Source organism: Myxocyprinus asiaticus, chromosome 24 (assembly GCF_019703515.2).
Source record: "Myxocyprinus asiaticus isolate MX2 ecotype Aquarium Trade chromosome 24, UBuf_Myxa_2, whole genome shotgun sequence".
Classification (NCBI taxonomy): Eukaryota; Metazoa; Chordata; class Actinopteri; order Cypriniformes; family Catostomidae; genus Myxocyprinus; species Myxocyprinus asiaticus.
The window spans coordinates 36,070,024-36,096,735 of NC_059367.1; the positions used below are offsets into that span (position 1 = coordinate 36,070,024).

Consider the following 26,712-nt stretch of genomic DNA (forward strand, 5'->3'; position numbering starts at 1 on the left):
CTGTTCCTGTGCCACATGGGGTTCAGATGGAGACTGTTCACCCATATCTGAAAAGGGCACAATGCAAGAAGGCCCAATGGTACGACAACAGCTGCTGTTGCTAGCATACCCATTAGTCTGAGGAAGCATTTGAATGGAAGCCTGACCTGTTTCTGAAATCGTTGAAGGAAGGGGCCGGAGAGCGGGCTCTACCAGTCGGATGCGAAAGCCTCAGCTGGGCTCCTCACTTCGGGTGTGGTCACCCAGTCACAGGCTGACGCAGAGATTACAGACATGCTTTCCTGGGCAGCCGTGAGCGTCAGGCTAGAGTGGAACCCTCTGCTCTCCCCTGAACCCTCACAGCTTGATGATTGGTTCCTGGGCTCGCGGTGCCACTCACAGCCATGCCCCGCCCCCTTTCCTTTCTTCCCGGAAGTGCACGAGGAGCTGACAAGGTGGGAGGCACCTTTTACTGCCCGGTCCCGATCTTTCAGCTCCACCGCCTTCACTACCCTCGATGGTGGGGCGGCCATGGGCTATTCGGCAATCCCTGGTGGATAAGGTGCTCGCGGTGCACCTATGCCCGCAGAGTGCCACCACCTGGCGTGGGTGCCAAAAGCTCCCGACAAAGGCCTGTAGGTTTACGTCGTCCCTGACGGCCAAAGCCTACGGTGCCGCTGGACAAGCCGCGTCCGCCCTGCATGCCATGGCTCTCCTGCAAGTCCACCAAGCCAAGGCACTAAAGGAACTGCACGAGGGTAGGTCCGCCCCGGGATTGATGCAGGAGCTGTGCTCAGCGACCGACCTCGCTCTCCGGGCGACGATGGTCACCGCGTGGTCTCTTGAGCCGGTGATGTCCACGACATGGTGTGGCACCTCAGGCTCCGCCCCGCTGCGAGGTCCCACCCACCAGTACATCCGACGAGATTGTCCCCTTGGTCCCCCTCGCCTGGAGCTTGGACGCATGGCTTGCGCTTTCCAACCCTTCGCGATGGTTGGTCCAGACCGTCCGACTCGGCTACGCGATTCACTTCACCAGGCATCTGCCCGGGTTCAGCGGCATCCACTTCACCTCATTGCTACCTTGCGTGCGGAGATCACTACCCTCCTACAGAAGACTGCGATAGAGCCTGTCCCTCCAGCCAAGATGAAGAAGGTATTTTACAGCCCTACTTCATTGTACTGAAAAAAGGTGGTGGGTTGCGGCCAATCTTGGACCTGTGAGTATTGAACAGGGCTTTATACAGACTCCCGTTCAAGATGCTGACGCAAAAGCGCATTCTAGTGAGCGTCCGGCATCAAGATTGGTTTGCGGCGGTAGACCTGAAGGACATGTACTTCCACGCCTTGATTCTACCTCGACACAGACCCTTCCTGCGGTTTACATTCGAGGGTCAGGCATATCAGTACAAGGTCCTCCCTTTCGGCCTGTCCTTGTCCCCTCGCGTCTTCACGAAGGTCAAAGAGGCAGCCTTGCCCCGCTAAGGGAAGTGGGCATTCACATCCTCAACTATCTCGACGATTGGCTAATCCTAGCTCACTCTCGGGATGTGTTGTTTGCACACAGGGACCTAGTGCTCTCGCACCTCAGGGCTTCGGGTCAACTGGGAAAAGAGCAAGCTCCCCCCAGTTCAGAGCATCTCTTTTCTCGGCTTGGAGTTGGACTCAGTCTCGATGACGGCGCGCCTCACGAATGAGCATGCACAGTCGGTGCTGACCTGTTTGAAGGCGTTCAGACAGAAGACAGCGGTTCCACTGAAACTGTTTCAGAGGCTCCTGGGGCATATGGGATCCTCAGCGGTGGCCACTCCGCTTGGGTTGATGCATATGAGACCGCTTCAGCACTGGCTTCAGACTCGAGTCCCGAGATGGCCATGGCGCTGTGGGACACATCGCGTGGCCATCACGCCGATCTATCACCACCTCTTCAACCCTTGGACCGACCTCACGTTTCTACGGGCAGGCATTCCCCTAGAGCAGGTCTCCAGGCGCATCGTGGTTACGACAGCCGCCTCCAAAATGGGCTGGGGTGCTGTATGCAACTGGCACGCAGCCGCCGGCTCCTGGTCGGGCCCGCGGCTACGTTAGCCGGTCGAGTTGCTGGCAATTCTGCTCGCCCTGTGGAGATTTCGGCTGTTGATCCAAGCATGTGTTAGTTTGGACAGACAACATGGCAACAGTAGCATATGTCAACCGTCAAGGCGGTCTGCGCTCCTGTTGTATGTCAAAACTCGCCCGCCGTCTCCTCCTCTGGAGTCAGCAGCACCTCAAGTCGCTGCGAGCCACTTACATCCCGGGCAACCTCAACACTGCAGCGGACGTGCTGTCATGGCAGGTTACCCTCAGGGGAGAGTGGAGACTCCACCCTCAGGTGGTCCAGCTGATTTGTAGTCGATTCGGGCAGGCACAGGTAGACCTGTTCGCCTCCCAAGAATCCTCCCACTGCCCGCTCTGGTATGCCCTGACCGAGGCACCTCTCGGTATAGATGCGCTGGCACACAGCTGGCTCCCTGGACTTCACAAATATGTGTTTCCCTAGTGAGCCTACTTGCACAGACCCTGTGCAAGGTCAGGGAGGACGAGAAGCAGGTCGCCCTGGTAGCACCCTACTGGCCCACCCAGACATGGTTCTCGGACCTCATGCTCCTCGCGACAGCCCCCCCCCCCCTGGTGAATTCCCCTGAGGAAGGACCTTCTTTCTCAGGGACGGGGCACCATCTGGCACCCGTGACCAGACCTCTGGAATCTCCATGTCTGGCCCCTGGATGGGACGTGGAAGACTTAAGCGGCCTACCACCCGCAGTGGTAGACACGATCACTCAGGCTAGGGCCCCCTCTACTAGGCGCCTGTATGCCTTAAAGTGGCATCTGTTCACTAAGTGGTGTTATTCCCGATGCGAAGACCCCCAGAGATGTGCAGTCGGATTGGTGCTTTCCTTCCTGCAGGAGAGTTTGGAAGGGCGGCTGTCCCCCTCCACCTTGAAGGTGTATGTAGCCGCTATAGTGGCACACCACGACACAGTGGATGGTAAGCCCTTAGGGAAGCATGACCTGATCATCAGTTTCCTGAGAGGCACCAGGAGTTTCAATCCCTTTAGACCGCACCTCGTTCCCTCATGGGACCTCTCTGTAGTTCTTCAGGGTCTATGGAGAGCCCCCTTTGAGCCTTTGCAGTCAGCTGAGCTTAAGGCACTCTCTTTGAAGACTGCCCTCCTGACTGCACTCACTTCCATCAAGAGGGTAGGAGACCTGCAAGCGTTCTCTGTCTCACGTGATCCTGAGACCCCGACCGGGCTATGTGCCCAAGGTTCCCACGACCCCTTTTAGGGACCAGGTGGTGAACCTGCAAATGCTGCCCCATGAGGAGGCAGACCCAGCCCTGATGTTGCTGTGTCCGGTGCGCGCTTTACACATCCATTTGGATCGCACGCAGAGCTTTAGAGTCTCTGAGCAGCTCTTTGCCTGCTTTGGTGGACAGCGGAAAGGAAGCACTGTCTCCAAGCAGAGGATCGCCAATTGGCTCATTGACGCCAAAACAATAGCATATCATGCCCAGGACGTGCCGCCCCTGGCAGGGCTACAAGCCCATTCTACCAGGAGTGTAGCGGCCTCCTGGGCCTTGACCAGTGGCGCCTCTCTAACAGACATTTGCACAGCAGTGGGCTGGGCAACAGTCAACACCTTTGTGAGGTTCTATAATCTCCGGGTGGAACCGGTTTCGTCCCGTGTAGTGGCAGGCACAAGCAGGTAAGTCTGAGACAGCTGGCCGGGTGTATCGCTTGCACATAGTGCCTTTCACCTCCCCTGAGCTGAAGACATGCGCTGTTGACTCCCAGTAGTGTTCACAAATTGTGTTCCCTATATGATTTCCTCCAAGCCCTGTGGCAGACGAGTTTGCGGAGAAACTCGCTGCCGGCTCAGTACACGTGCTAACTAAGCCCTGTACTGGGGTAGGTGCTCCGCATGTGGTGCTTCCCCATAGGAAACCCCATGCGATGTATATCTTCCGCTAATTCGTTTCCCTGTTGGTTAACTGCATCTTCCTTGGGCAGAGGCCCCTCTGCCCCAGTCACCATGCTTGTAGAAACTCCTCCCCCATAGAGTAGGACCTACCATGGGACTTCTCCACATGACATACTTCCGACAAAGCTCGACAAGACCATATGATGTATTTCCACTCAAATACCCCCCCCCCCCCCTTCCTCTTTGGAGGGACACCCCCCGACGTAGACCTGGTGGCCCCCATCGGTTAATTCCTTTTTTTTGGGGAGAGGAAAAAAAAGAGAATAAAAGGCCACGACTGGGCTAGCCTGTCTCTATCTTTTGGGCAGTCGAATTGTCCCCGAAGGGCCGCTCGACACTCATAACAACGTTGGGGGAGGTTACGTGTCAGCCTGGTGCACTGGCTATGAGGCACACAGTGGTCTGCCTGTCACACACCGCCAGTTCACGTAACACAGTTCAGCCAGTTGCGGCGTTTCGTAAAGGGACCCCTAGTGTCACTACATCGACACAACATCGAGTGAGTGACAGATAGGGAACGTCCTGGTTATTTGCGTAACCTCCGTTCCCTGATGGAGGGAATGATACATTGTGTCCCTCCTGCCACAATGCTGAACTACCCGCTGAAATGGCCGGGACCTTGTCTTGGCTCCTCAGCACATAACCTGAATGAGTGGTTGCATACCAGCTCCTTTTATACCCGTATGTCCGGGGGAGTGGTATGCAAATACCACTCGCCAATTTTCATTGGCCTTTTATCAAAGACCAGAGGTGTTTTGGGCTCCCAAGAGTGACCCCTAGTGTCACTACATCGACACAACATCTCGTTCCCTCCATCAGGGAACGGAGGTTACGCAAGTAACTAGGACATTGTGCGCAGCATATGAAATGGCAACACCTTGAGGAACTTATTGAGGCCACGAAGGTCGAGTATGGGCCGTATACCTCCGTCTTTTTTTGGAATTATATATTATACTTAATAAAACCCATTTAGCCATGCTGACCATTTTACTGGTTCTATAGTGTCTTTTTCTAGGAGCACGACTATTTGTTGTGCTAGGGCAATTGAACTGCTGGGGTCTCTGACTGTGACCATCTTGACCCCATTGAAAGCAGGGGGCCGCCATCAGAATTGCAGCTTGTTCCCTTCAGACAGCATTGCAATGACCCAAGGGTCTGAGGTGGTTGTTCTCCAGTAAATGAGCTGCTGATGTGTAAAGCATCCGGCGGCCAGCCCCAGCCCTTCAGGTCCTGCGTCCCTGGCCTTTAACCTCCCTGGGGGGACACTGGCAAGGCACTCTACCCCTTGATGTCTGAAATAATTGTTGTCCCCATGCCCGAGGCCGTTGAATGTATTGGTCTAAATGCTGTGGCTGGCTCCTGTGAACAGCACCTGAGCATGTTAAAGGCTGAGAACAAGATCAGATGATATTGAGACAATGGAACTCCTCTTAAGTCAGCCAACTGCTGCCTGGTCTGGTTCATCTGAACGCTGCATTCTAGTGTTTGTTGTGCCACTGGACCAAACAGTTGGCCTGGAACTACTGGGAGGTCGTGAAGTGTCCTCCTACAATTTTCAGGCACTGGTGATTGTGCAAGCCAGACTTGACGGCTTGTCTGTGTAAGTGTTGACATACTGTAAGTCTACCAAGCTCTCTTGATATGAATGCGAATGCCTGCAGTGAGGCATCACTCAGGTTTTTTGCTGAAGATTCACCCCCCCCCCCCCCCAGGGACTGGAGAGAGTGAGATAGCGCTAACATAATATGGGAGAGCGAATTCCCAATACGACCCATGCGCGCTGCTGTGTTGTATGCCTGGATGAGAAGATCATCTCTAATTCGGCATTGAGGTCATGGGCAGGGAGCATTAGGCCTCAAGGCCTCCTCTGGTGACAGAACAAAAGAGGCAATATGCAGCCAAGGCCCTGCTCGTGCTGGTATGGTGTGTAAGAGACTTGGGATTCACCCAGCACTTATTTAGCTCATCTATGCAGTCCTTGGATGGGGGAACACTAAGAGCAGAAGGTTGCGAGGCTAACCTGGAAGCCATATGCTCCCACGACATGGTGCTATAGTTCATGCAGGCCTCTTCTGTGAGGCCCTGTTTCAGGTGCTCTAAGCCTAAAGCAGGAGGGACAGCAGTCATGTCCATTATCCTTCTTGAGAGTGGCCCTGCACACGGTGCAGTCATGGATTAACTGTTCCATCCTGACAGTACAGCACTTCCTGGAGGCTGAGCGAAAACACGCTGGCTATCACTGTGACTCCTTGAACAAGCCCGAAATCAGGCAGTCATATACAAATAAATAATCTATATAGCTAATATAGTAATAGCATGAATGAATGAAATGAGTGACATTTTTTTTCTTTTTTGCAATGCTAACTAATATGCTCATCAACTGTTCGTTGAGTTAAGTCACACGATCTAACAAACATAGACTGCTACACAGAACACAAACACCTTACATAAGTACTGAACAGCTGAATGATCAGGTATGGTAGCAAACAGGCTATTAGCATACACTTTATGGCTGTTCCACAGAACGAAAACCCTCTCACTAGCCACTACAATACTATTCCGGAAGAACGAGAATGAACTCCAAATATATATAAACCACACTCGCCATCCAAGCCGTTGTTTCCCGTATTCCGTATCTGGAATACAAACAGATGAAGGTAGCACGGTTACTCACTTGGTTTCCCAGCTGTATCAAATCACTAACCATTGGCGAGTTGTTTCCAATGAATTCAGCTTACAATCTGCCGCATCCTCCGGAGGACGCGCTTACCGCGCGACTCCAACAAAATGTATGTTACGAGGCTTTGAAGGACAGAATCCAAAGTTTTTTTTTATTTTTATGGACCAGCAATCCTTGCATGTATGCGAAAAGATTATTCAGTTTGCTGGAAGTCATGGGGTTAAATAAGGGAGGACCCCGTTTCATCCTGGGTCATGACCTGAGCATGAGCGAAGAGAGATAATATCCAGTGTGAAGCATTGCTTCTGGCGGTCAGTAAGAACAAAATAGAATGCCTATCCAGTTTGGAAACACCCACTGATTACTACATTGAGATTCCCTATTTTCATTGGATAGTTTAGAAACCCCCATCCTGGTTTGAAAATGGCCAAAGATTTTCAAAAACCCATTATTGGTCTGCAGAGACCTATACTTGAAAATACCAGGCTTCAGCTTGCAGAACGGGGCGGTGCAACATATGGGGCCCATAACGTACTCTCATTGGCTCGGTCATCTTTTATAGGTGTACATGAAAGGAAATGAGCCAGTACTTGGTGTTATATAGTTTAGCCAGATAATTTTGATTAAAGTGCTGTGGCTCATAAGTTGTATGAAATTGTGTTGACTGAGTAGCATGTTGTTGTTTCAGAGCGCAGTAGGCTAGTCTTGTTGAAAAAATTAAGGCAAAATTACTAATCCTACTATGGCGAAGATTCAACTCTAATAATAATGCGGTCATTGTAAATTCTGACTCGTTAGTTATATGAAATTGTGTTGTACCTCACGTGTCATTTCAAACAAAATGTAGTAGGACTGAGTGGCATGGACTGATGAATGAATGAATTGTTGATGTGTCTGTCATTCAAATCTGAATACCCAAAATTGTGCAATATCACAAAGCCTTCATTATAAAGCACGGTTATAGAAATTTATTATGAATTAAATGAATAATTATAAAATGTTAAATCCTTAATATCACTATAGTAGAGAAATGGAAAAAGTGTTTCATTGCTTTAATATATGTAAATATAAAATAATAAATATAATATAATATAATATAAAATATATATATATATATGGTATGTTCGAATACTCGATTCTGATTGGCTGGAATGCATGCGGATCAAACCGTTGAATGCACAGGTAGTTCCGGTCAGTTTTAATCACCGTTTGATATTAATGCACTGTTTGTAACCATAGCAACATAAAATTACAGAGCAAGCAGAGTGAACTATAGCAATTGAAAACATTTCCTAACCACTTTATTCAGCATAGCTAATATGGAATTCAGCTTGTTTTGCACGGAGGGTGAGAGAATGAAATCAGGACCTATTTAATGCGTCTTTCGCTGTCCAGCAAGACGATGCAAAACGATGCAAGACGATGCAAGATGATTTTGTAATGTGTTGTATATGTTATGTTGCTGTGCTGAAGTGCCGCCTATAGCCACACATCTCTGACTCAAACGCTGAAGGAGAAGTGCTGTTTGTTTACAAAATGCAGGCAGCATTTTGTGGTGAAGCGCTACAGTGCAGGGACAAATACATTTCATTAATTCAGTCAATCGTGTAGCCTTGATGGATATCATACCAATGTCTCAGTGGTCAAAATCTGCAGGTTCCAGATTGTTTTGAATGGTTTTCCCCTTATCATACAATAAGAGCTACTTTTAATGTCACTGTTTGCAATGTTGGTTTTTCCACATTTATATGAAAATTACAATGAATAAAAATTAAATAATACATGCCAATCCATCTACATTCTGTTGATATTATTATTTCTGGATTATAAATTTAAATTAACAGTTTTGACTAAGTGTGTGGTCGCACTACTTTTTCTCTGTGTCTCAGGGGCAGACTGGCCATAGGGAGAACTGGAACTTTTCCCAGTGGGCCAGCCACAAAACGAGGCCAAACAGGTGGCGATAAGATGAAACGGGCATAAAAGGATGGGGACAAACCCTATGCTTTGACCTGATCCTCTATTGCTCTGGACTTGTTTGGTACTGTTTGTTACCATTGGTTTGTTGTTATGGTGTTGTTATGTGTTTCGTGTCACCTGTGCAAATGTAATTTCAGGTAAATAAACTGAAACTGAACTGAAATATCCTAATATGGGAAGACAGAATACAATTAAAGCCCATGTCATTCATTTGTTCATTCAGAAGTAGCCTAATGTGCTTAATGTGCAATTGGCAAAGCAAGTACAGCCAAGCACTTCCCAGTTTCTGCCACATGTATAAAAAACTTATTAATTTGCTTAATCAATAACAGATTAATTCATTGACCAAGTTTGCGTTGCACGCCATTGTTTGACAAAGATCTGTATCCTTGTTAATTCCGTAAAAGTTGTTAACATGCTTCATAGACTGAAGCCTACTATGTCTTATTCTGTATAAACTAAGACATATGTGTTCTGCTCGCCTATTATTATGCTGCATTTTAGTGATTCAGTTGAATCATACATTTATTTTTATTTATGTCCTCAAGATAAGAAGCTGATAAATTGATGAAACATGTTATGCCATTCTTAAATATGAGATTGTTGTCTGTTTGTCTGCTTGTCTATATCGATTTATATTAATCTTTTTTAAGGGTTTCTTTCCCCCTCGCTCCAAAATTGTGTGTGATAGCCTACTTTATACCAACTCCCTGTTGTCTTGTACAAAATGTACAGAAACAGCAATAAACAAATATTTCGTTACAGCGGAAAATAAGGCATTTACATGAGGCAGTCATTATCTTCTGTATATGACCAATGACGAACCGATACATGACTATAAAGAAACACACACGGCATGCTTTTCAGTTGGTATAAGAACATTTTCACATCAGTTTCTGCTTTTATAAATCCCGATTTGTTCCCCAGTTTTCAATGTAGGAGACAATCCATGGACATTAGGATTGAATATTGGATTGAATATTACATACAAGTAGGCACTATGAACAAATTGTCTGGCTAAACTTTTCAACAGCTCTCAAATTGTGTTCACACATCAACTACTATGAGTCTATGACCACATCTTCTATCATGTATGTCTATGAAAGATGATCAAGCCAATGAGAGTAAGTTATGGGTGGAGAGACAAGTGTAGCCCCGCCCCATATGCCTCGTTCTGTGGGATGCAGCCAGGTCCTTCTCAGGTCCTTCTCAGCTCGTCCATAAACATTCAATCTAATTTTCGGTTCAAGCACCACCCCATATTGTTTCATCGAGTTAACTAGAAGCTCATTAGAAAGCTGAGACCCATCCTTTTGCGATGATGTATTAGAGTTTTATATATATATTTTTTTTTTAATTATGGGTAATTGTGCTTATATTTTCTGACACATTCATGACATGTCAACGCTGTCACACAAATTGTAAGAAACTTTGGGGGGATTTATGAAGGTCCAACACCAGAAAGACAAACTTCACACTTCTATGCAATTATAATAAATGGAGACTGAAGCTTTCAAGTTATGAAAACAATGCAAAAGCAACATAAAAGTATCATAAAAATGGTCCATACGACGCAAGCTCGATATACCAAAACGTCTGAAGACTTATGATAGCTTTGGGTGAGAAACAGACAGCAATTTAAGTAATTATTCACTGATAATCTTTTCCTCCAGTGAGTTGAATGGATCAATCTGATTTGTGAATGAATCTTTCAGACAAATCAAGGATCCAACTCACAAGAACAAATCAGAAATCACTACTTTTTTCATGAACTTTCATAACTGTGACAAGGAGAGCACATAAAGCTATCACAGGGTATATCACAAGGCGATTCATACCTATCAAGCTATCATATGCATTCAGAAGATTTATAGAGCAAGGAATAGCAAGTAGGAATAAGTTGCAGACTGCTTTATTACACTTTTTGAAGTTTAAATGTCCAGTACCCCCTCATTGTAATTGCATGGAAAAGAGTGAGAAGTACAGTCTTCAAATTTCTGTTATGTGCCCCACGAAAGAAAAAAGTAATTCACATTTGGAAGAACATGAGGGTGATTCAACTTTCCTTTTTGGGTAAACCAATCCTTTAACAGACTGATGCAAAACAATTCCTTGATATATAAACTCTTATTTTTGCAGTTGTGTTGCCTGTTTTGTCCCAGTAGTACTCAAGAATCAGTTTTGTGACTGATACTGTTATACCAAACTACATCAATGTGTCAAAAAATATTCACAGATATTACAAAAAGTCATACCTGGTTTCCAGCAGCCCAGTCGCTGGAAATTAACAGTAACTGAGCTACAGCCAGTGCCACGATCAGGTTTTTGTGAACTGTAATGCGATCTGACTTTGGAACACTAGAGAGAGACGGAGAGCAAGAAATAAAACAATTAAAGCACACTGTTTGTTGGATGTGAGAGCAGTACAATTTCTTTTTTTTTTTTTTGCATAATCATAGTTGTGAAGACCGGTATTGATTCGTTAACATACTCAAAACATGAGTTTGAAGTTCACACACACTCACACACCAGTAAATGAGGAGAAACTCACCCAACAGCAACAAAGAGAATCAATGTGAGGATCAGTCCACATAGAGACACCCCAGAGCTAATCAAACTAAAGATCTGCAGGCTCATCTCATCTTGTGTACTCCACTACAACACACACAAACAGTGTCTCACTGCACAGTTCACATCACTGCTAAAATACTGGAAACTGCCCACCAGGGTTGTGTGCCATTCAAAAATTAATTCCTGGTTTTGAATTGAGGTAGAAACTGTCATTTGAATTTAAGGAAGTAGAACAAAAATGGAATTAAACTCAAAGAAATTCATAAAACTGCTGTAAGTGAAGTTTTAGCTATATAGTCAATTTCATTTATTTTATTATTATAATTTTTTTTTTTTTTTCAGTATAAATTACCCATAAACATGTTATCACAACATATGGGGTATTTCCAGAAACATTAGATGATATTCATAATCAACATTTGAAATGGCACCTATGGAAAATGATATACATTTCATACATAAATTAATTTTATGGACTATAAGAATATTAAAAAATTGCCTTGAAACCTGTCCATAATTAGCACAACTACCAAGGATATATTGGAGCAAATTATCCATCCTGGCAATGCTGCTATTAAGCTATTGTCTAGGCATGCAAGTACAGCTCCTATCAAGTTGAATGGGAATAGACACAAATGTCCAACACTGTTGATTAAGCTATGTTAAATATATATATATATATATATATATATATATATATATATATATACAGGTGCATCTCAATAAATTAGAATGTCATGGAAAAGTTCATTTATTTCAGTAATTCAACTCAAATTGTGAAACTCGTGTATTAAATAAATTCAGTGCACATAGACTGAAGTAGTTTAAGTCTTTGGTTCTTTTAATTGTGATGATTTTGCTCACATTTAACAAAAACCCACCAATTCACTATCTCAACAAATTAGAATACATCATAAGACCAATAAAAAAAACATTTTTAGTGAATTGTTGGCCTTCTGGAAAGTATGTTCATTTACTGTATATGTACTCAATACTTGGTAGGGGCTCCTTTTGCTTTAATTACTGCCTCATTCCGGCGTGGCAAGAAGGTGATCAGTTTGTGGCACTGCTGAGGTGGTATGGAAGCCCAGGTTTCTTTGACAGTGGCCTTCAGCTCATCTGCATTTTTTGGTCTCTTGTTTCTCATTTTCCTCTTGACAATACCCCATAGATTCTCTATGGGGTTCAGGTCTGGTGAGTTTGCTGGCCAGTCAAGCACACCAACACCATGGTCATTTAACCAACTTTTGGTGCTTTTGCCAGTGTGGGCAGGTGACAAATCCTGCTGGAAAATGAAATCAGCATCTTTAAAAAGCTGGTCAGCAGAAGGAAGCATGAAGTGCTCCAAAATTTCTTGGTAAACGGGTGCAGTGACTTTGGTTTTCAAAAAACACAATGGACCAACACCAGCAGATGACATTGCACCCCAAATCATCATAGACTGTGGAAACTTAACACTGGACTTCAAGCAACTTGGGCTATGAGCTTCTCCACCCTTCCTCCAGACTCTAGGACCTTGGTTTCCAAATGAAATACAAAACTTGCTCTCATCTGAAAAGAGGACTTTGGACCACTGGGCAACAGTCCAGTTTTTCTTCTCCTTAGCCCAGGTAAGACACCTCTGATGTTGTCTGTGGTTCAGGAGTGGCTTAACAAGAGGAATACGACAACTGTAGCCAAATTCCTTGACATGTCTGTGTGTGGTTGATGCCTTGACCCCAGCCTCAGTCTATTCCTTGTGAAGTTCACCCAAATTCTTGAATCGATTTTGCTTGACAATCCTCATAAGGCTGCGGTTCTCTCGGTTGGTTGTGCATCTTTTTCTTCCACACTTTTTCCTTCCACTCAACTTTTTGTTTACATGCTTGGATACAGCACTCTGTGCACAGCCAGCTTCTTTGGCAATGAATGTTTGTGGCTTACCCTCCTTGTGAAGGGTGTCAATGATTGTCTTCTGGACAACTGTCAGATCAGCAGTCTTCCCCATGATTGTGTTGCCTAGTGAACCAAACTGAGAGACCATTTTGAAGGCTCAGGAAACCTTTGCAGGTGTTTTGAGTTGATTAGCTGATTGGCATGTCACCATATTCTAATTTTTTGAGATAGTGAATTGGTGGGTTTTTGTTAAATATGAGCCAAAATCATCACAATTAAAAGAACCAAAGACTTAAACTACTTCAGTCTGTGTGCATTTAATTTATTTAATACACGAGTTTCACAATTTGAGTTGAATTACTGAAATAAATGAACTTTTCCACGACATTCTAATTTATTGAGATGCACCTGTATATATATATATATATCAAATCACCAATGCAATATAACAACAATAGTATCATATTTTTGGCTTCTAAATGAGCATTTTACAGCTACTATACTGAATGTTGTGCTTTCTCCCAGTCAGTGGTCAGTTTCACTCTATATGGCTCAGCTATTATTATTATGGCAGAGGCTGTTTGCACTAAGTACAATAGATAGATTTTGGTTGCTATTTACACTTAGCATAAATAGAAACCAAAAGCATCATCTTTGCACTAAGTGCAAATGGTGTTAGATGCTTTTGCATACCAGTGCAAATAGTAGCAGGTACTATTTACACTCCAAATTAAATAATAACATACAGTATAGGGACATCACTGCAGTGTGTTTATTGTGTTAATTTAGAGTCCCACAGACACCCTACACCAACCCCTACCCCTAAACCTAACCCTAATCTTATCTTACAAAAATGAACCATGGTTTTACTACAGTAACATCAGTATTACCATGGTATTTTAAGGTAAAATCATAGTAACCACAAAATTAAACATGGTTACTTACTATATTAAAACCATATTACCATAATAATAAAAAGAAGAATTTTCTTCACTTTTTATGTGAAAAAGAAGAATTTCACCGTATATGTGCAAATGTATAATGTGTGATAAATAAAGCAAATTATTAATTATTATTATTAATAGCCTAATTAATTACATTAAAACTATGGCTCCCACCAAAAAACATGGTTAATACAATATTACTACAGTATTATTTCTCCCAACTTCTCGATGTTTTCCATGACCAACATTTTTCTTAATTTATATTTATTATTATAAGTAGTATTAAAGGAAATATTAAGAGTGGAAACAGGATGGTAAAAAAAGTGGGATGAAAGGCAGAATCTAACCCAGGTCATCCTCATAAAAAAAGCACATCTACACCATCGTTACACCCCACTCCACCGTAGCGACACTAGGGGTGCAATTTGTCTTTAATTTCTTTGTTTCCACCAGACTATTGGAGTGCAAATAGCTGCACTGTGTGTCAGGTGCTATTTACTCCTAGTGCAAATAGTCACTCCATATTACTATTATTTGATTCTTTTTATTCTTTAGATCACATTAGCAGATTTTTTCACAAGCAGAAGAAACATCCTTACATGGACTTCATATATCAGCAACAGCATTGCAAAGTTTGTAGTGTGGTTACAGTAACAGGAAGTAGAGTTATCCTGAGTGGAAATGACGGCACAGCCCTTTGTTGACCACCCTCCCCCATCTGGCCTGAGGAACAAGATTTAAACAGTTCAATACAAATAAAATAAGAAATAAGTGAATAAATACAATTTCTAAACAAAAAAGTGAAAATCACTTACATCAGGTCAAAATCCCAAAAAGCACAGGTGGGTGTTATTTTCACTGAAGAGTTCTAGAAAGCCAAAAAGAGAAAGAGAAGCTGAAGCCAGCCACGGCTAATAATTCATAAGACAGTGATAATTCCAGATGTCCCACAACACATCCTAACCTTAACCTATTCATTCTGCAACATCTCCTTTTGTAGTTCATGGAAAAAAGATCATGAAAAGATTTTCCTTTTTGGGTGAACTATACCTTTAATACTGAAGGGTGAAAAATGATTTCATAAAGCTTTTACTGTTGTCCCAAACATTTAGAGCCGATTATAGCGATGTCTGCACTGACTTTGGCCAAAGGTAGTTTTTACATACTGTAGGTTAATGGTGTTGGAAAATATGCTATGAAACTGAAATTATACATGGATTGTCCTTTACCTGACTCACACTGTGCTGGAGTGTGAAGTGAATGGTCATGCTGATTGGCTGTCCATCTCCCAACACTGTACTGGAGATGATTGACGAACCCAAGACTGTTCCCCGATACCTGCAATATAATCACAGAATCCCTTTCTAAATATGAAAAAAAAAGTATGACACAGAAAATGAAGATTAACTCAACAGCAGTTCTCTATATATTTTAGAGTGAACAGACCAGGAATTACCTGAGGTGGCCATCCGTGACTATAGGAGCAAAGGTAATGTTCTCCTCTCTTTCTGAAAGGCATTTCACAGTGCTGTACCATGTATTCAACAAAGTCACCTTTTTGAAGCCTAAACAAGCACAACAAAAACACATAAAGTGAAGAAAGTTGCAAAGGTTATTGTACATGTCCATTTTATCTAAAAAGCCCTTGCTTAATAGAACAGTTCACTCAAAAATGAAAATTCTGTCATTATTTACTCACCCCAATGGACCCTTTTCACAGACATGGTATGATGCATTTCCGCCTTCTTTAACAATGTATATGTAGCAAATTTTTTATATTTCCAATTTTTGGTCAATTTATAACATTGTACTTTGCATTATATTACCCTGGAATATGCTTTAAAAAAATCAGTTACCATAGCTACGATGAGGCTTCTAATACAGCTGCTGAGGGAGTGACAGAAAATGTGTCCTGTTTCTCTCTTCTTACTGCTGTTATCCAGCACTCTATACTTTTATCTTCTTTTGCAAAACTGTGAAAGTGTAATCGTTGATTTTTTCTTTTGCTGTTGGAGCAAACAGGTGAGCATAAATTACATTTGCTGTGGTCTACCATTCACTGCCATTCAAGTTTATCCAACTACGACGACTTCCGCTTCGCAAACACGGACGTGTGAAAAGGGTCCATCTTGTTCCAAACCCGTTTGACTTTCTTTTTTCCATTGAACACAAAAGGAGACATTGTGAAGAATGTGGTCATTTGAATAGGGACTGAAGCTTTCAGGCTTCAGAAATGAAACAAAAGCACCATAACAGTTTCACAAAATAATCTATATTCTACTTTATATTCCAAGTCCTCTGAAGTCATATCTCACTGATTTCACACACAAAGTATCATATGGCTTCAGAAGACTTGGAATATAGTGCACAGGTTGGAAATACTTTTAGTGTGCTTTTGCATCCTACATTTTTAATAATGTCTCCTTTAGTGTTCAAGGAAAGATAAAAAAAACCATACAGGGTTGGTTTTACCTCATCTCTGATGAAATATGGTGTAACAAATCCTACCCCTGTTCTGAAGTTCCTTCATATTTTCAGCTGGTACAGAGATGCAGTCACGATTTCCCATATCTGACCCGCAAAACACAGAAGCATCAGAACTTTCAGAACGTTCAGAGAGATTCTTCTGTTGGACCTGCAACTCTGAAATACAGAAATTGTTGTGCTTGGGGTGCATTTGTGTCATTGAGTTTCTATGTATGTTATCTCAACTGTATGACTGTGTGACTCACTGATATGCTGGCTGTGTAACTGCACACTGTCTGTGTCCTCCATGAGCAGAGATTTGAGGTTGCTCATCATGCGGTCTACAGTGTGTATCACAGCCATCGGACCCTTCACTACCTACATCACAGCACAAACAAACAGATTTGTAAAGGAATTCAGTGAGGTATGCGCTTCATAAAACTTTCAAAAAATGCATTTACAAACATTAATACAAAATATAATGCTTAATGAATAATTCAACCCGATCTCATGACAAGTCGTAAAAATAGTAGGAGATGGTGAAATCATTAGAAATCGTACTACTCCAAAAAATAGCTCTTTGGCTGAACTTATTTCGATCATGGACAGTGTTTCTATGTGTTTGAAATTAGTTTTTTTTAAAGGGATAGTTCACCCAAAAATGAATATTCTCTCATCATTTACTCACCCTCATGCCATCCCAGATGTGTATGACTTTTTTTCTTCTGCAGAACAAAAACGAAGATTTTTTAGAAGAATATCTCAGCTCTTTTGGTCCTTACAATGCAAGTGAATGGTGACCAGACCTTAGAAGCTCCAAAAATCACATAAAGGCAGTATAAAAGTAATTAATAATTCAGTGGTTAAATCCATGTCTTCAGAAGCGATATGATAAGTGTAGGTGAGAAACAGGTGAATATTTAAGTCCTTTTTACCATAAATCTCCACTTTTACTTTCACATTCTTTCACATTTTGAAGTGAATGTAAAAGTAGAGGTTTATGGTAAAAAAAAAAAAAAAAAGGACTTAAATATTGATCTGTTTCTCACCCAAAATGATTGCTACACTTCAGAAGAAATATATTAAACCACTTGAGTCATATGGTTTACTTTTATGTGGCCTTTATATGATTTTTGGAGCTTCAAAGTTTTGGTCACTATTCACTTGCATTGTAAGGACCAAAACAGCTGAGATATTCTTCTAAAATAAAATCTTCGTCTGTGTTCTGCTGAAGAAATCAAGACATACACATCTGGAATGGCATAAGGGTGAGTAAATTATGAGAGAATTTTCATTTTTGGGTGAACTATCCCTTTAACTTAAAATTACTATGTAATCTCAACACAAACACTTTGGGTAGAAAGAACCTAGATGAACTGGGTAAACCCATACAAATTAGATATGTCAATGTAACTCAAATAGATCTATTTTATATATTCATGTACTAACTAGTGAATGTGAATCATAGCATACTAAATACATGCTGGTTGGAAGCACTACAGAGTGTCGATTATGCTATGGTTAGCAGCACAGCAAATGCCTCAACAAAGCAAGCAATCAATTTCATGTGCAACATCTTCCTGTCCTCATCGTTAGATCAAACTCCACTCTTCACCATAATGGTAATCCTCAAAAATCCAACATAACAGAGACTCTTCTAAATCTCAACATAACAAAATATTAAACACTAACAAGTATCCCCCTTTATATTCATCTTGCATAAAACACATAACATTTTAATTTTAACATTTACACTTTAACATAACACTTAATTGTAAAGTTTTCTCTCCCTATCGAGTCCCATGAAAAGCATGCTGGAGTAGAAATCCATTGCCCAGTTTCATCAATGCTTCATTAACACCACAAAAAGTATTCATGTAGTCCCAACTCCAATGGATTAAGTAAACTTCCATTTTACAAATTTAAATGGATAAAAGGCAAATGAAATCAAGTTGTGACAAAATGTTCTAGAATTGTGTTGCTTTAGTTCATTTTTAATAAGTTAATTGAACAAGCAGCAAAAATATTTTTTGTGTGTGTATGTAGTTGGCTTGCACAAAAATATATGAATTTTACTTCCACAGAGAAATAAAGAAAAAACAAAAACAAACCAACAGTTATTGTGATTTTTCCTAAATTTAATCCATACCCAAATATATAACTAACCATAAAGTGTAATTGCTTACCCAAACCCTTAACCTAATAAAGTGTTGGATAGGACGATTGCTAAAATGTTGTGCCTGTATTGTATCAATTTGTAATTCTGTTTGTTTATTGGTTGGTCTTGTATGGGAATAAAAGTCATATCTTACTATTTCACCATATCATACAAAGTATTACAAGTTGTTGAATCATTAGTTACTGTTTTGAAAGCATAATTTTCTCAATCATTATTTTTGTCTTATTTTTCAGAAAAAAATATCTTAACAACATTTAACACTTTTTTTTTTTCTTGTTTTAAGCCCTTTTTTTTTTTTTTTTTTTTTTTTGTCCTTAAAACAAGAAAAACAATTTACTGGACAACAAATATGCTGATTAAGAGTTTTTGTTGTGTGAACAATCAAATTATGTAATCAAATGTTATTCAACTTTGATTTATGTATTTTTATATTCATATTTGAATGTCAATGAACAACTGATCTGTTAAGTATTATATGATATATGTTAATGACTTAATGATATTTGTAAATGAGTGCTACCGAATTACAAAAAAATAAGCAATTATCTATATAATGTGACAAGATATTATTGCAGTAATAACATTTAATGTTAAGTGATTATTGATTATCCCATTGATCACATCTCTTCTTGCAGCAAAGTTATTGTTCTGTAATAAATAAAAAAACACAGTAAGGAAGTAGATCAATGTTTTCTACCAGAGATCATTAACATTCAAACACCTCTTTGATGCTGTCCCATTTGCTGGCATTGTCCTGACTGATGAGTGAATCTGCCAGGGTAATGAAGCTCTGGCTGAGTTTCTCTGCATCACGGCGGCTCCGGTTGGCTGTACTGGACAGATCAGCGGCACGAGAAAGCACATGGATAAGAGAGATCATGTCCCTGCCCTCCAGTTTTTTCTGTTCCTTTAAAACAGCCTGCTCAGACAAGTTTAACAGACGGGAAACTGAGTTCCAACTCTGCCCATCTACAGTATCCGATAGTATATCCTCTGTGGTCTGAAAGAGACAAGCCAGAATACAGGTAAGACAATGACAGACTGAAACGTCTTTGTTTTTTGAAAGTTTCTGTAATCATTCTGTCTTCGTGGATATTTGTGCATAAAGTTTACATTAAGGCTGTTGATTTAACACCTTGATTCAGTGTGATTTATTATATAACCAATAATGCATTGAAGACATCAACTGTATGTAAATTAAAATTAGCAATTCAAGCTTGAAGTAGCTAATACCATCATGTGTTTGCGGGTCACAGTCAGCAGGGGGCCATCAGAGCAGCTCCAGGTGTACAGGCAACAAACAGTGTTGCGACTTTGGGCTTGTTTTTTCATGAAGCCGCTTATTAATATGGCTGTTTATAATGTTTTTATTTTAGCCTTATTTCCAGAATGCAGTCACATATTCGAGCTTGTTTTTCCAGACCAGGTTTTTTTATAACTTTGCTGCCAACAAACAGACAGCTGTTCAAAGACAGGGGTCTCAAGACTCGCTTTTTTAAGTTTCAAACTACATTTAACTTGACACAGTGTTCTTAAACGTGGCATTTATGATGAGAGATGCTAAAAAAAAAAAAAATGTGAAATGCGACGCAACCACAGACGCTCCAAAATGCATGCAAGAATGTGTCCTGTGTCCTAATTAATTACATGATGTGAGATTAATTAATCAAATTAATTACAATTATTCGCATCTATTAATTTTTATTGACAATGGCACCCTAATAAAGATACTTTAGTATATAATAATTAAAAGAATGATACATTTAATATAACATACAATAAATATTATAATTCAGATAATTCATATATTTTATACATATGTGGTGGCAGCAGACATGTAAAGCATTTAGACAATACAAAAAGTCAAAATATTGTTTGTTTTATTTCCATATCATTGGTCATAACCCTATTATTGGCCTAATTCCGTCTGCGCTACTTTTATTTGTTGGTCTATGTACTCATGCATGCCTCAGACAGACGCACGCTTGTTGAGTGTCTCACTAGTTTTCAATGTCTCTAGTCATGAGCGCTGTGTTTTTAGAACACTTTGTCAAGTTAAATGCAGTTTGACATTTATGAGATCCCTGCATTCTGTTGTGCACCGTCCGGCTGACTGTGAGCGCAAGAGCGCGCCATCTGTGTTAGACTGTGCTGCATGCTCTCGTTGGTTTGACAAGGAATGTTGCCTGTGCAACTGGAGCGTTGACTGCCCCCTGCTGCCCCAGATTCTCAAAAAAACATCAAGGTGGTATATCAAGCTAAAATTAATCTGATGATAAGAACATTCCTAATTACAGAATGTCCTTACAGGTTGGGGACATGATGAATTGTTAATTTTGTAAATGTTATTTTTCATAAATCGACAGCCCTAATTATTTAATATTGAATTTGGGGGCCGGTTTCAGCAAATATTGATATGCGATTTATTGCGATTATTTGATTAATTGATTAATCGGCATATTGTGTAATTAATTAAATTAAGCATTTTAATAGATTGACAGCCCTGTGATGTTTTCATTATCCCTGAAACGTACAACACGAATGTATTGACAGCATCTATAAAAATTGCCAATCATAACAGTGGCCATTTATGTTTAAGTTTTAAGGAGGTGCTGAGGCCAAAACCGAGCATTTCAGACACTTTTGTGCAAATCTTTACGAATGTACAAAATGTACAAATCTTTAGAAATCCTATGGCGACTGGTCGCAACAGAATTTCCTGAAACCTTTACAAGGATACCGCTGTAGTTAAATGAAAGGGTTCATCGTTCCCATAGTGGGACTTTCATTTATCAGTAAATAATGGAGAAACATTGTCCAAGAAAGACCTGCTTAATGGCATATTTATGAATAAATGCATCCAGGTGTATACCATGCCAAGCCGCATAAGATGTTGCATGAAGGGGCTTGGGTTGGAACTCATTGATTCTCGCAGTTCCTTCATCTTCAGATAGCGTTCTGTGGGCCAGAGAACTCTGTCAGACTCCACAACTACACCAAAACATCATCAAACATTTATACATACAGAACTTGAATTCGCTATTATAACCTGATACAGCCCACAGAGACCCAAACACACACCTTTGTTGATTGTGCAGATGAAAGGGTGTGTTTGTGTGCAGGGGACAATCCTGTACTGAGCATGATCATCTGACCAGTCAGTAAAAACTTCACATTCCTCTTTATTTATCTGCGTTGGCCCTGTAGAAACACAGGAGCATTTTATCCAATATGAATAAACAGAAACTAAATAACTAGTTAAAAAAAAATAAAAATCTAATTCAGTAAGTTAATGGAAGGAAGATTATGGGCTGTCAAGCTCCAAAAAAGACAAAAAAGCTCAATTCCAAGGACCTTTGCCTTTGTTTATAGCTTTATGTAATGAACAGCAAAAAATCAAGATCAAGTCATGATTCACTGATAATCTTCACCCATTGTGCAGCGCTCAAATCAAATATGGTGCCTAAGATGCAGATTGGATGTCAATAACATCAATTCAAATTGGTTCTTGAGTGCGCCATCTTTGATTTGAGAGCTTCAGTGTAGGTGAAGACATTCAGTCTGTTTCTCACACAAAGGTATAGTACGACTTTAAAAGTATTGGAATTTAGCGTATTTTCAAAACAGATTTCTGAATACACTCCTCATCTGCAGTTGATCAGACAAAGAGATAGTTCTGCTCCCGATGCAGGCCATTGGTTGAGTAAAGTTGTTTGGGGGGGATCAAAACAATCACAGGAATTTTTATATTGCCACAGAGACACAGTGTTTACAGTTTTCCAGAAAATTAACCCAAAAACGGCTTACTTATAGTTGTCTCTGCATATTAAGCTGGGATAGAATAAAAATAAAAATATCAAAGCAATTGACATTTATTTTAAAGAAAGGTAGCCCAAGCACACTTCTCAATCTACATATTTCACCCAAAAAAGTTTGGTACGTTTAAAATAAATAAAAAAATAAAAATAAAAAAAAAATACAAATAGATATATCTGAACATGCTCTGTTGTCAAATGTTAGTGTATCATGTTCATAGTTAAAGGGGTCATGTCATGAGGATTCAAATTTTCCTTGATTTTTTGACACATAAGAGGTCATTCGACTATAAAAACATACTGTAAATTTCAGAACTCAAAACTTATTCCTCAAAGCAATAAAAGCATTTATTGAAACTAAGCCTTGTTCTCTTTCGTGACTACCCTACATTACTAGGGGGCCCATTAATTCATAACTGCCTCTACAGCAAAAAAACATCAATGCCTACTTCACATCATAGCACTCTTGGCACTGGTGCTTCAGTTCGTAAACTGAGAGAGAGCAGGACAAAAAGGCCTAGTGTGGCCTATTAACTATTTCTGAACACCTAAAGGGGACCCATCTGGACTATTTTGAATTATTTTTGTATATAAACATGCATTAGACAGACGTCTTTGACCGTTGTCATGTATCTCGCACCACTTTTAAAAGACACAGTGTCAAGTTACAACTCTGAAAAGGAGAAGCTATTCGGTTTCATTCATCTGCAGTCTCTTGTTGTTTTGAGGACAAATGCATCCTGTATGTGTTATCGTGCCCATCTGCACTATTTTTAATTGTTGGTGTACATAAACATCCACTAGATGGACATATTTGACCATTTTGATGTGTTTCCAGCAATGTGCATTTCAGACAAGGATGATAATGGAAACTGGATGTGTGCGCATCTAGTTCACATCGTGTTTGGACTATGTATGTGCGTCATGTTGATGTGTCTTTAGTGTATTTCAACGTGGATTGCATGTTTTTTTTTTGGCTCATATCAGCGGGTTGTGATTGCTTGTGAACTAGTCATAATACAATTCAAGCTTTGCAAAGGAACTATTATTGAAGGATGGGGCAGTTAAAAACACTATTGGACCCGATTGCTAAACTGTAAGTCACCAGTTTCATTCATGAATATTTCAAATGTCATGACTGTTTGATATTTTATGGTGCTGAGTGTTAACAGTTGTGCTTCAGATGACCAGTTTATATATATTCAGATGCAATGTGTTGGATGCATGTTATGTGTAAATTAAGTGAAATTTTGTTTTACAGTGTTGTGGTGCCTTGGTCATTCTCTTCTGATTGAGTTTCAAATATGGCTGTATTTGAGGGACTGAACCATATTAGCCAATCATAACAGTGGCTGTTTACGTTGAAGTTTTAAAGATAATAAAACTATATATAAAAAAAAGCATTTCATAACCCCTTTAATATGAACTAGATCTGTGGTCATTGCAAGGACACCTTTGTGAAACTGACTGCGGAACTGACTTCATACGCCCACTTAACTGATGAAAAATATAGTAAGTTATAATTGCAAAATTAGTAAAGAAATAGAAGTTAGTTCTGGTTAAAGGTCAAGCATCACTTGTTTTCAGATGTCACTTGGTTTAATATTTTGGTTTTGGATGGATGGATGGATGGATGGATGGATTGATGGATGGATGGATAAAATGATAAAGATAATTTTAAAGTCGACCTGGACAGTTCAGCGTTGCAGACACATTCTTGACAGATGAATTGACAGTGAGGTTCCAGTCCTGCCATCTAAAGATCGCTCTGAGATTGGTCAGTGGTAAACATGCATTCAGCACTTGCACCTGTTTTAACTCCAGAGCTACATCCCAAACGTTCAAATCAGTCAAGTTCCCCACAAACGGCTCGGTAAATGTCCCACCAAAGGTGTCCTGGTCTTGCCCCACTATAAATATCCCTTCTCCGTCGATGTCCTTGGGACTAGCTGTCCGTATCTTTTCCTTAGCTGAATCGCCCTCTTTTCCATCCACATAAATAGCCCAAAATCCATCAATTGCACGCCAGGTGGTGCAAATGTGGTGCCAGTCTTTATCAAGGGGGAGCTCAGCTTTGTAAGGGTTGTGTTGTCCTTTAATGAGAAGCGCTAGTCTGACTTTATTTGGTGATTTCTTTTCTTTTGACTCGTCTATCTGTCCGCGCAGCTGAAATTCATTGATGAAAACAGGTGCTGCGTAAGAGAACACAGTGGAGATGTTCTTGTGCCGCGGATCCCACTGCAAGCGCATGCACACACTCACTGCTGATAGCGATGGAAAAGAAGTGTTTAAACGGGCAAAGCCATCCTTAGACTGGAAAGATAAGCCTGGGAGGACTGATGCTATGAACGTAAAAATGACAATTTATTCATCTTTTTGTGGACTTCAGTTCGACTTTCAACACCATCATCCCAGCTATTCTCTGGACTAAATTACACCAACTCTCTGTTCCCACATCTATCTGTCATCTGAAACCAGCTTTCTGATGGACAGGCAGCAGCTAGTGAGACAGGGGAAATTCACTTCCAGCACATAAACAGAAACTAAATAACTAGTTAAAAAAAAAAAAAAAATCTAATTCAGTAAGTTAATGGAAGGAAGATTCTGGGCTGTCAAGCTCCAAAAAAGACAAAAAAGCTAAATTCCAAGGACCTTTGCCTTTGTTTATAGCTTTATGTAATGAACAGCAAAAAATCAAGATCAAGTCATGATTCACTGATAATCTGCCACTATGCAACATTTTTCACAAGTGCCTAAAACTTTTGCACAGTACTCTATCTATCTATCTATCTATCTATCTATCTATCTATCTATCTTTGTGTCTGTCTGTCTGTCTGTCTGTCTGTTGTCCTGCCTGCCTGTCTGTCTGTCTGAAGTAAGTTACAGTATGAAGAGACACATTACAGTAAACTTTCACTGCTTAATAAGACTTTGCACAGACTTACTTTGTCTGGAAAAGGCCGGATGGGCAGTCGGTTTCTGTCTCTTGTCAAACCAAATGGGGCCCGTCAGGTTGGATTTAGAGAGCAGCTGCTGGACCCCCGTCTCATCCTGTTTAACCCCTTTGGTTGTGAGGGTGCTGAACTGACCACTGCAGTAACGCAAAGCTTGTTCAAAACTGAAAGATGTGTTCACAAACTGGTACACTGCATCTTCATGGAGCAGAATATTTGATTCAGGCGAATCTGTATGAGATTGTGTGAAGAGAGATAACCTTTTCAGACCTTTCTGACATTTTCGCTGAGATTTAAGCAGGGGCGGAGCTAGAGGGTGGCCATGGGTCGCCATGGCCCCCATGGACCGAAGCCTGGCCACCCTATTGGCCACCCCACTTGCAGTTGCCGTTTTGGTCATTTTTTGTCTTGGGCAAAATTTAGTTAGACTTTCTACACCAACAACCACCACTGAATTACTTTTTTTCTTCCATGGAACACAAAAGGAGAAATTAAACAACTGACAGGGAAACACGCTGGACATGTAGCCAGTTCATCTCAGGGCTAACACACAAACAAACACATTCACTCTCTCGCTTACACCTACGGGCAATTGTAGAGTCTCCAATTCTCTTGACCTGCATGTCTTTGGACTGTGGGGGAAACCAGAGTACCCGGAGGAATCCCACACAAACATGGAGAGAACATGCAAACACCACACAGAAAAGCACAGGTTGAGCCAGGACTCGAACCAGGGACCTTCTTGCTGTGAACTGACAGTGCAACTAGGGTTGCCAACCATCACGTTTAATAAAGAATCATTCCGTATTTAAGGGGTCAAAATTGCATTCCGTATGTAATCCATACTGGACGCTGTTTGTCCCGTATTTTAGCATCTCACACCCAAACTGCTGAGAATGTTTCACAAACCAAGAGAAATGGGCCTGAAACACACACACACTTTTCGCGTGAGATGTTGAAAGATCAATGACAATCAGTGTACGTTTTCTGTCAGAAGCAGGTCTGTCAAACATATAGCATTTGAGTGCATGAAAATTGTTTCTCACCATTGTGATTCCAAAAACACCAGTATACGTTACTGATTGCAATTTTTGTCATGTAATTTGTAATCAGTATCTGATTACAATTCACAAGCAATCCACCCCGCACTGTACATTGCATATGTCAGTGTTGTTCTGGAAGAGAGTCTCAGATAAATGATGGTGAGAAAAACAGAAGCACTTTTAGTACAAACTAACAATATAGC

At 41.0% G+C, this 26,712-nt stretch overlaps 1 protein-coding gene across 4 annotated transcripts in view; it reads right to left on the reverse strand.

The window, feature by feature from the left end:
• adgrd2 (adhesion G protein-coupled receptor D2) overlaps positions 1–26,712 on the reverse strand; it is a 47,858-nt gene that overhangs the window by 16,129 nt on the left and 5,017 nt on the right. For 2 of the 4 annotated variants that reach the window (XM_051654182.1, XM_051654183.1), the window contains exons 4-16: positions 25,458–25,697; positions 24,201–24,854; positions 21,779–21,898; positions 21,570–21,655; positions 19,419–19,697; positions 16,785–16,896; positions 16,561–16,695; positions 15,509–15,617; positions 15,282–15,390; positions 14,868–14,920; positions 14,652–14,775; positions 11,214–11,317; positions 10,918–11,020 (exon numbers count right to left, since the gene is read on the reverse strand). In XM_051654182.1, the coding sequence (XP_051510142.1) occupies positions 10,918–11,020; positions 11,214–11,317; positions 14,652–14,775; positions 14,868–14,920; positions 15,282–15,390; positions 15,509–15,617; positions 16,561–16,695; positions 16,785–16,896; positions 19,419–19,697; positions 21,570–21,655; positions 21,779–21,898; positions 24,201–24,854; positions 25,458–25,697 (2,228 nt within the window). The remainder of the gene's footprint in view (positions 1–10,917; positions 11,021–11,213; positions 11,318–14,651; positions 14,776–14,867; positions 14,921–15,281; positions 15,391–15,508; positions 15,618–16,560; positions 16,696–16,784; positions 16,897–19,418; positions 19,698–21,569; positions 21,656–21,778; positions 21,899–24,200; positions 24,855–25,457; positions 25,698–26,712) is intronic. The other 2 variants (XM_051654184.1, XM_051654186.1) reach the window with 2 other exon arrangements.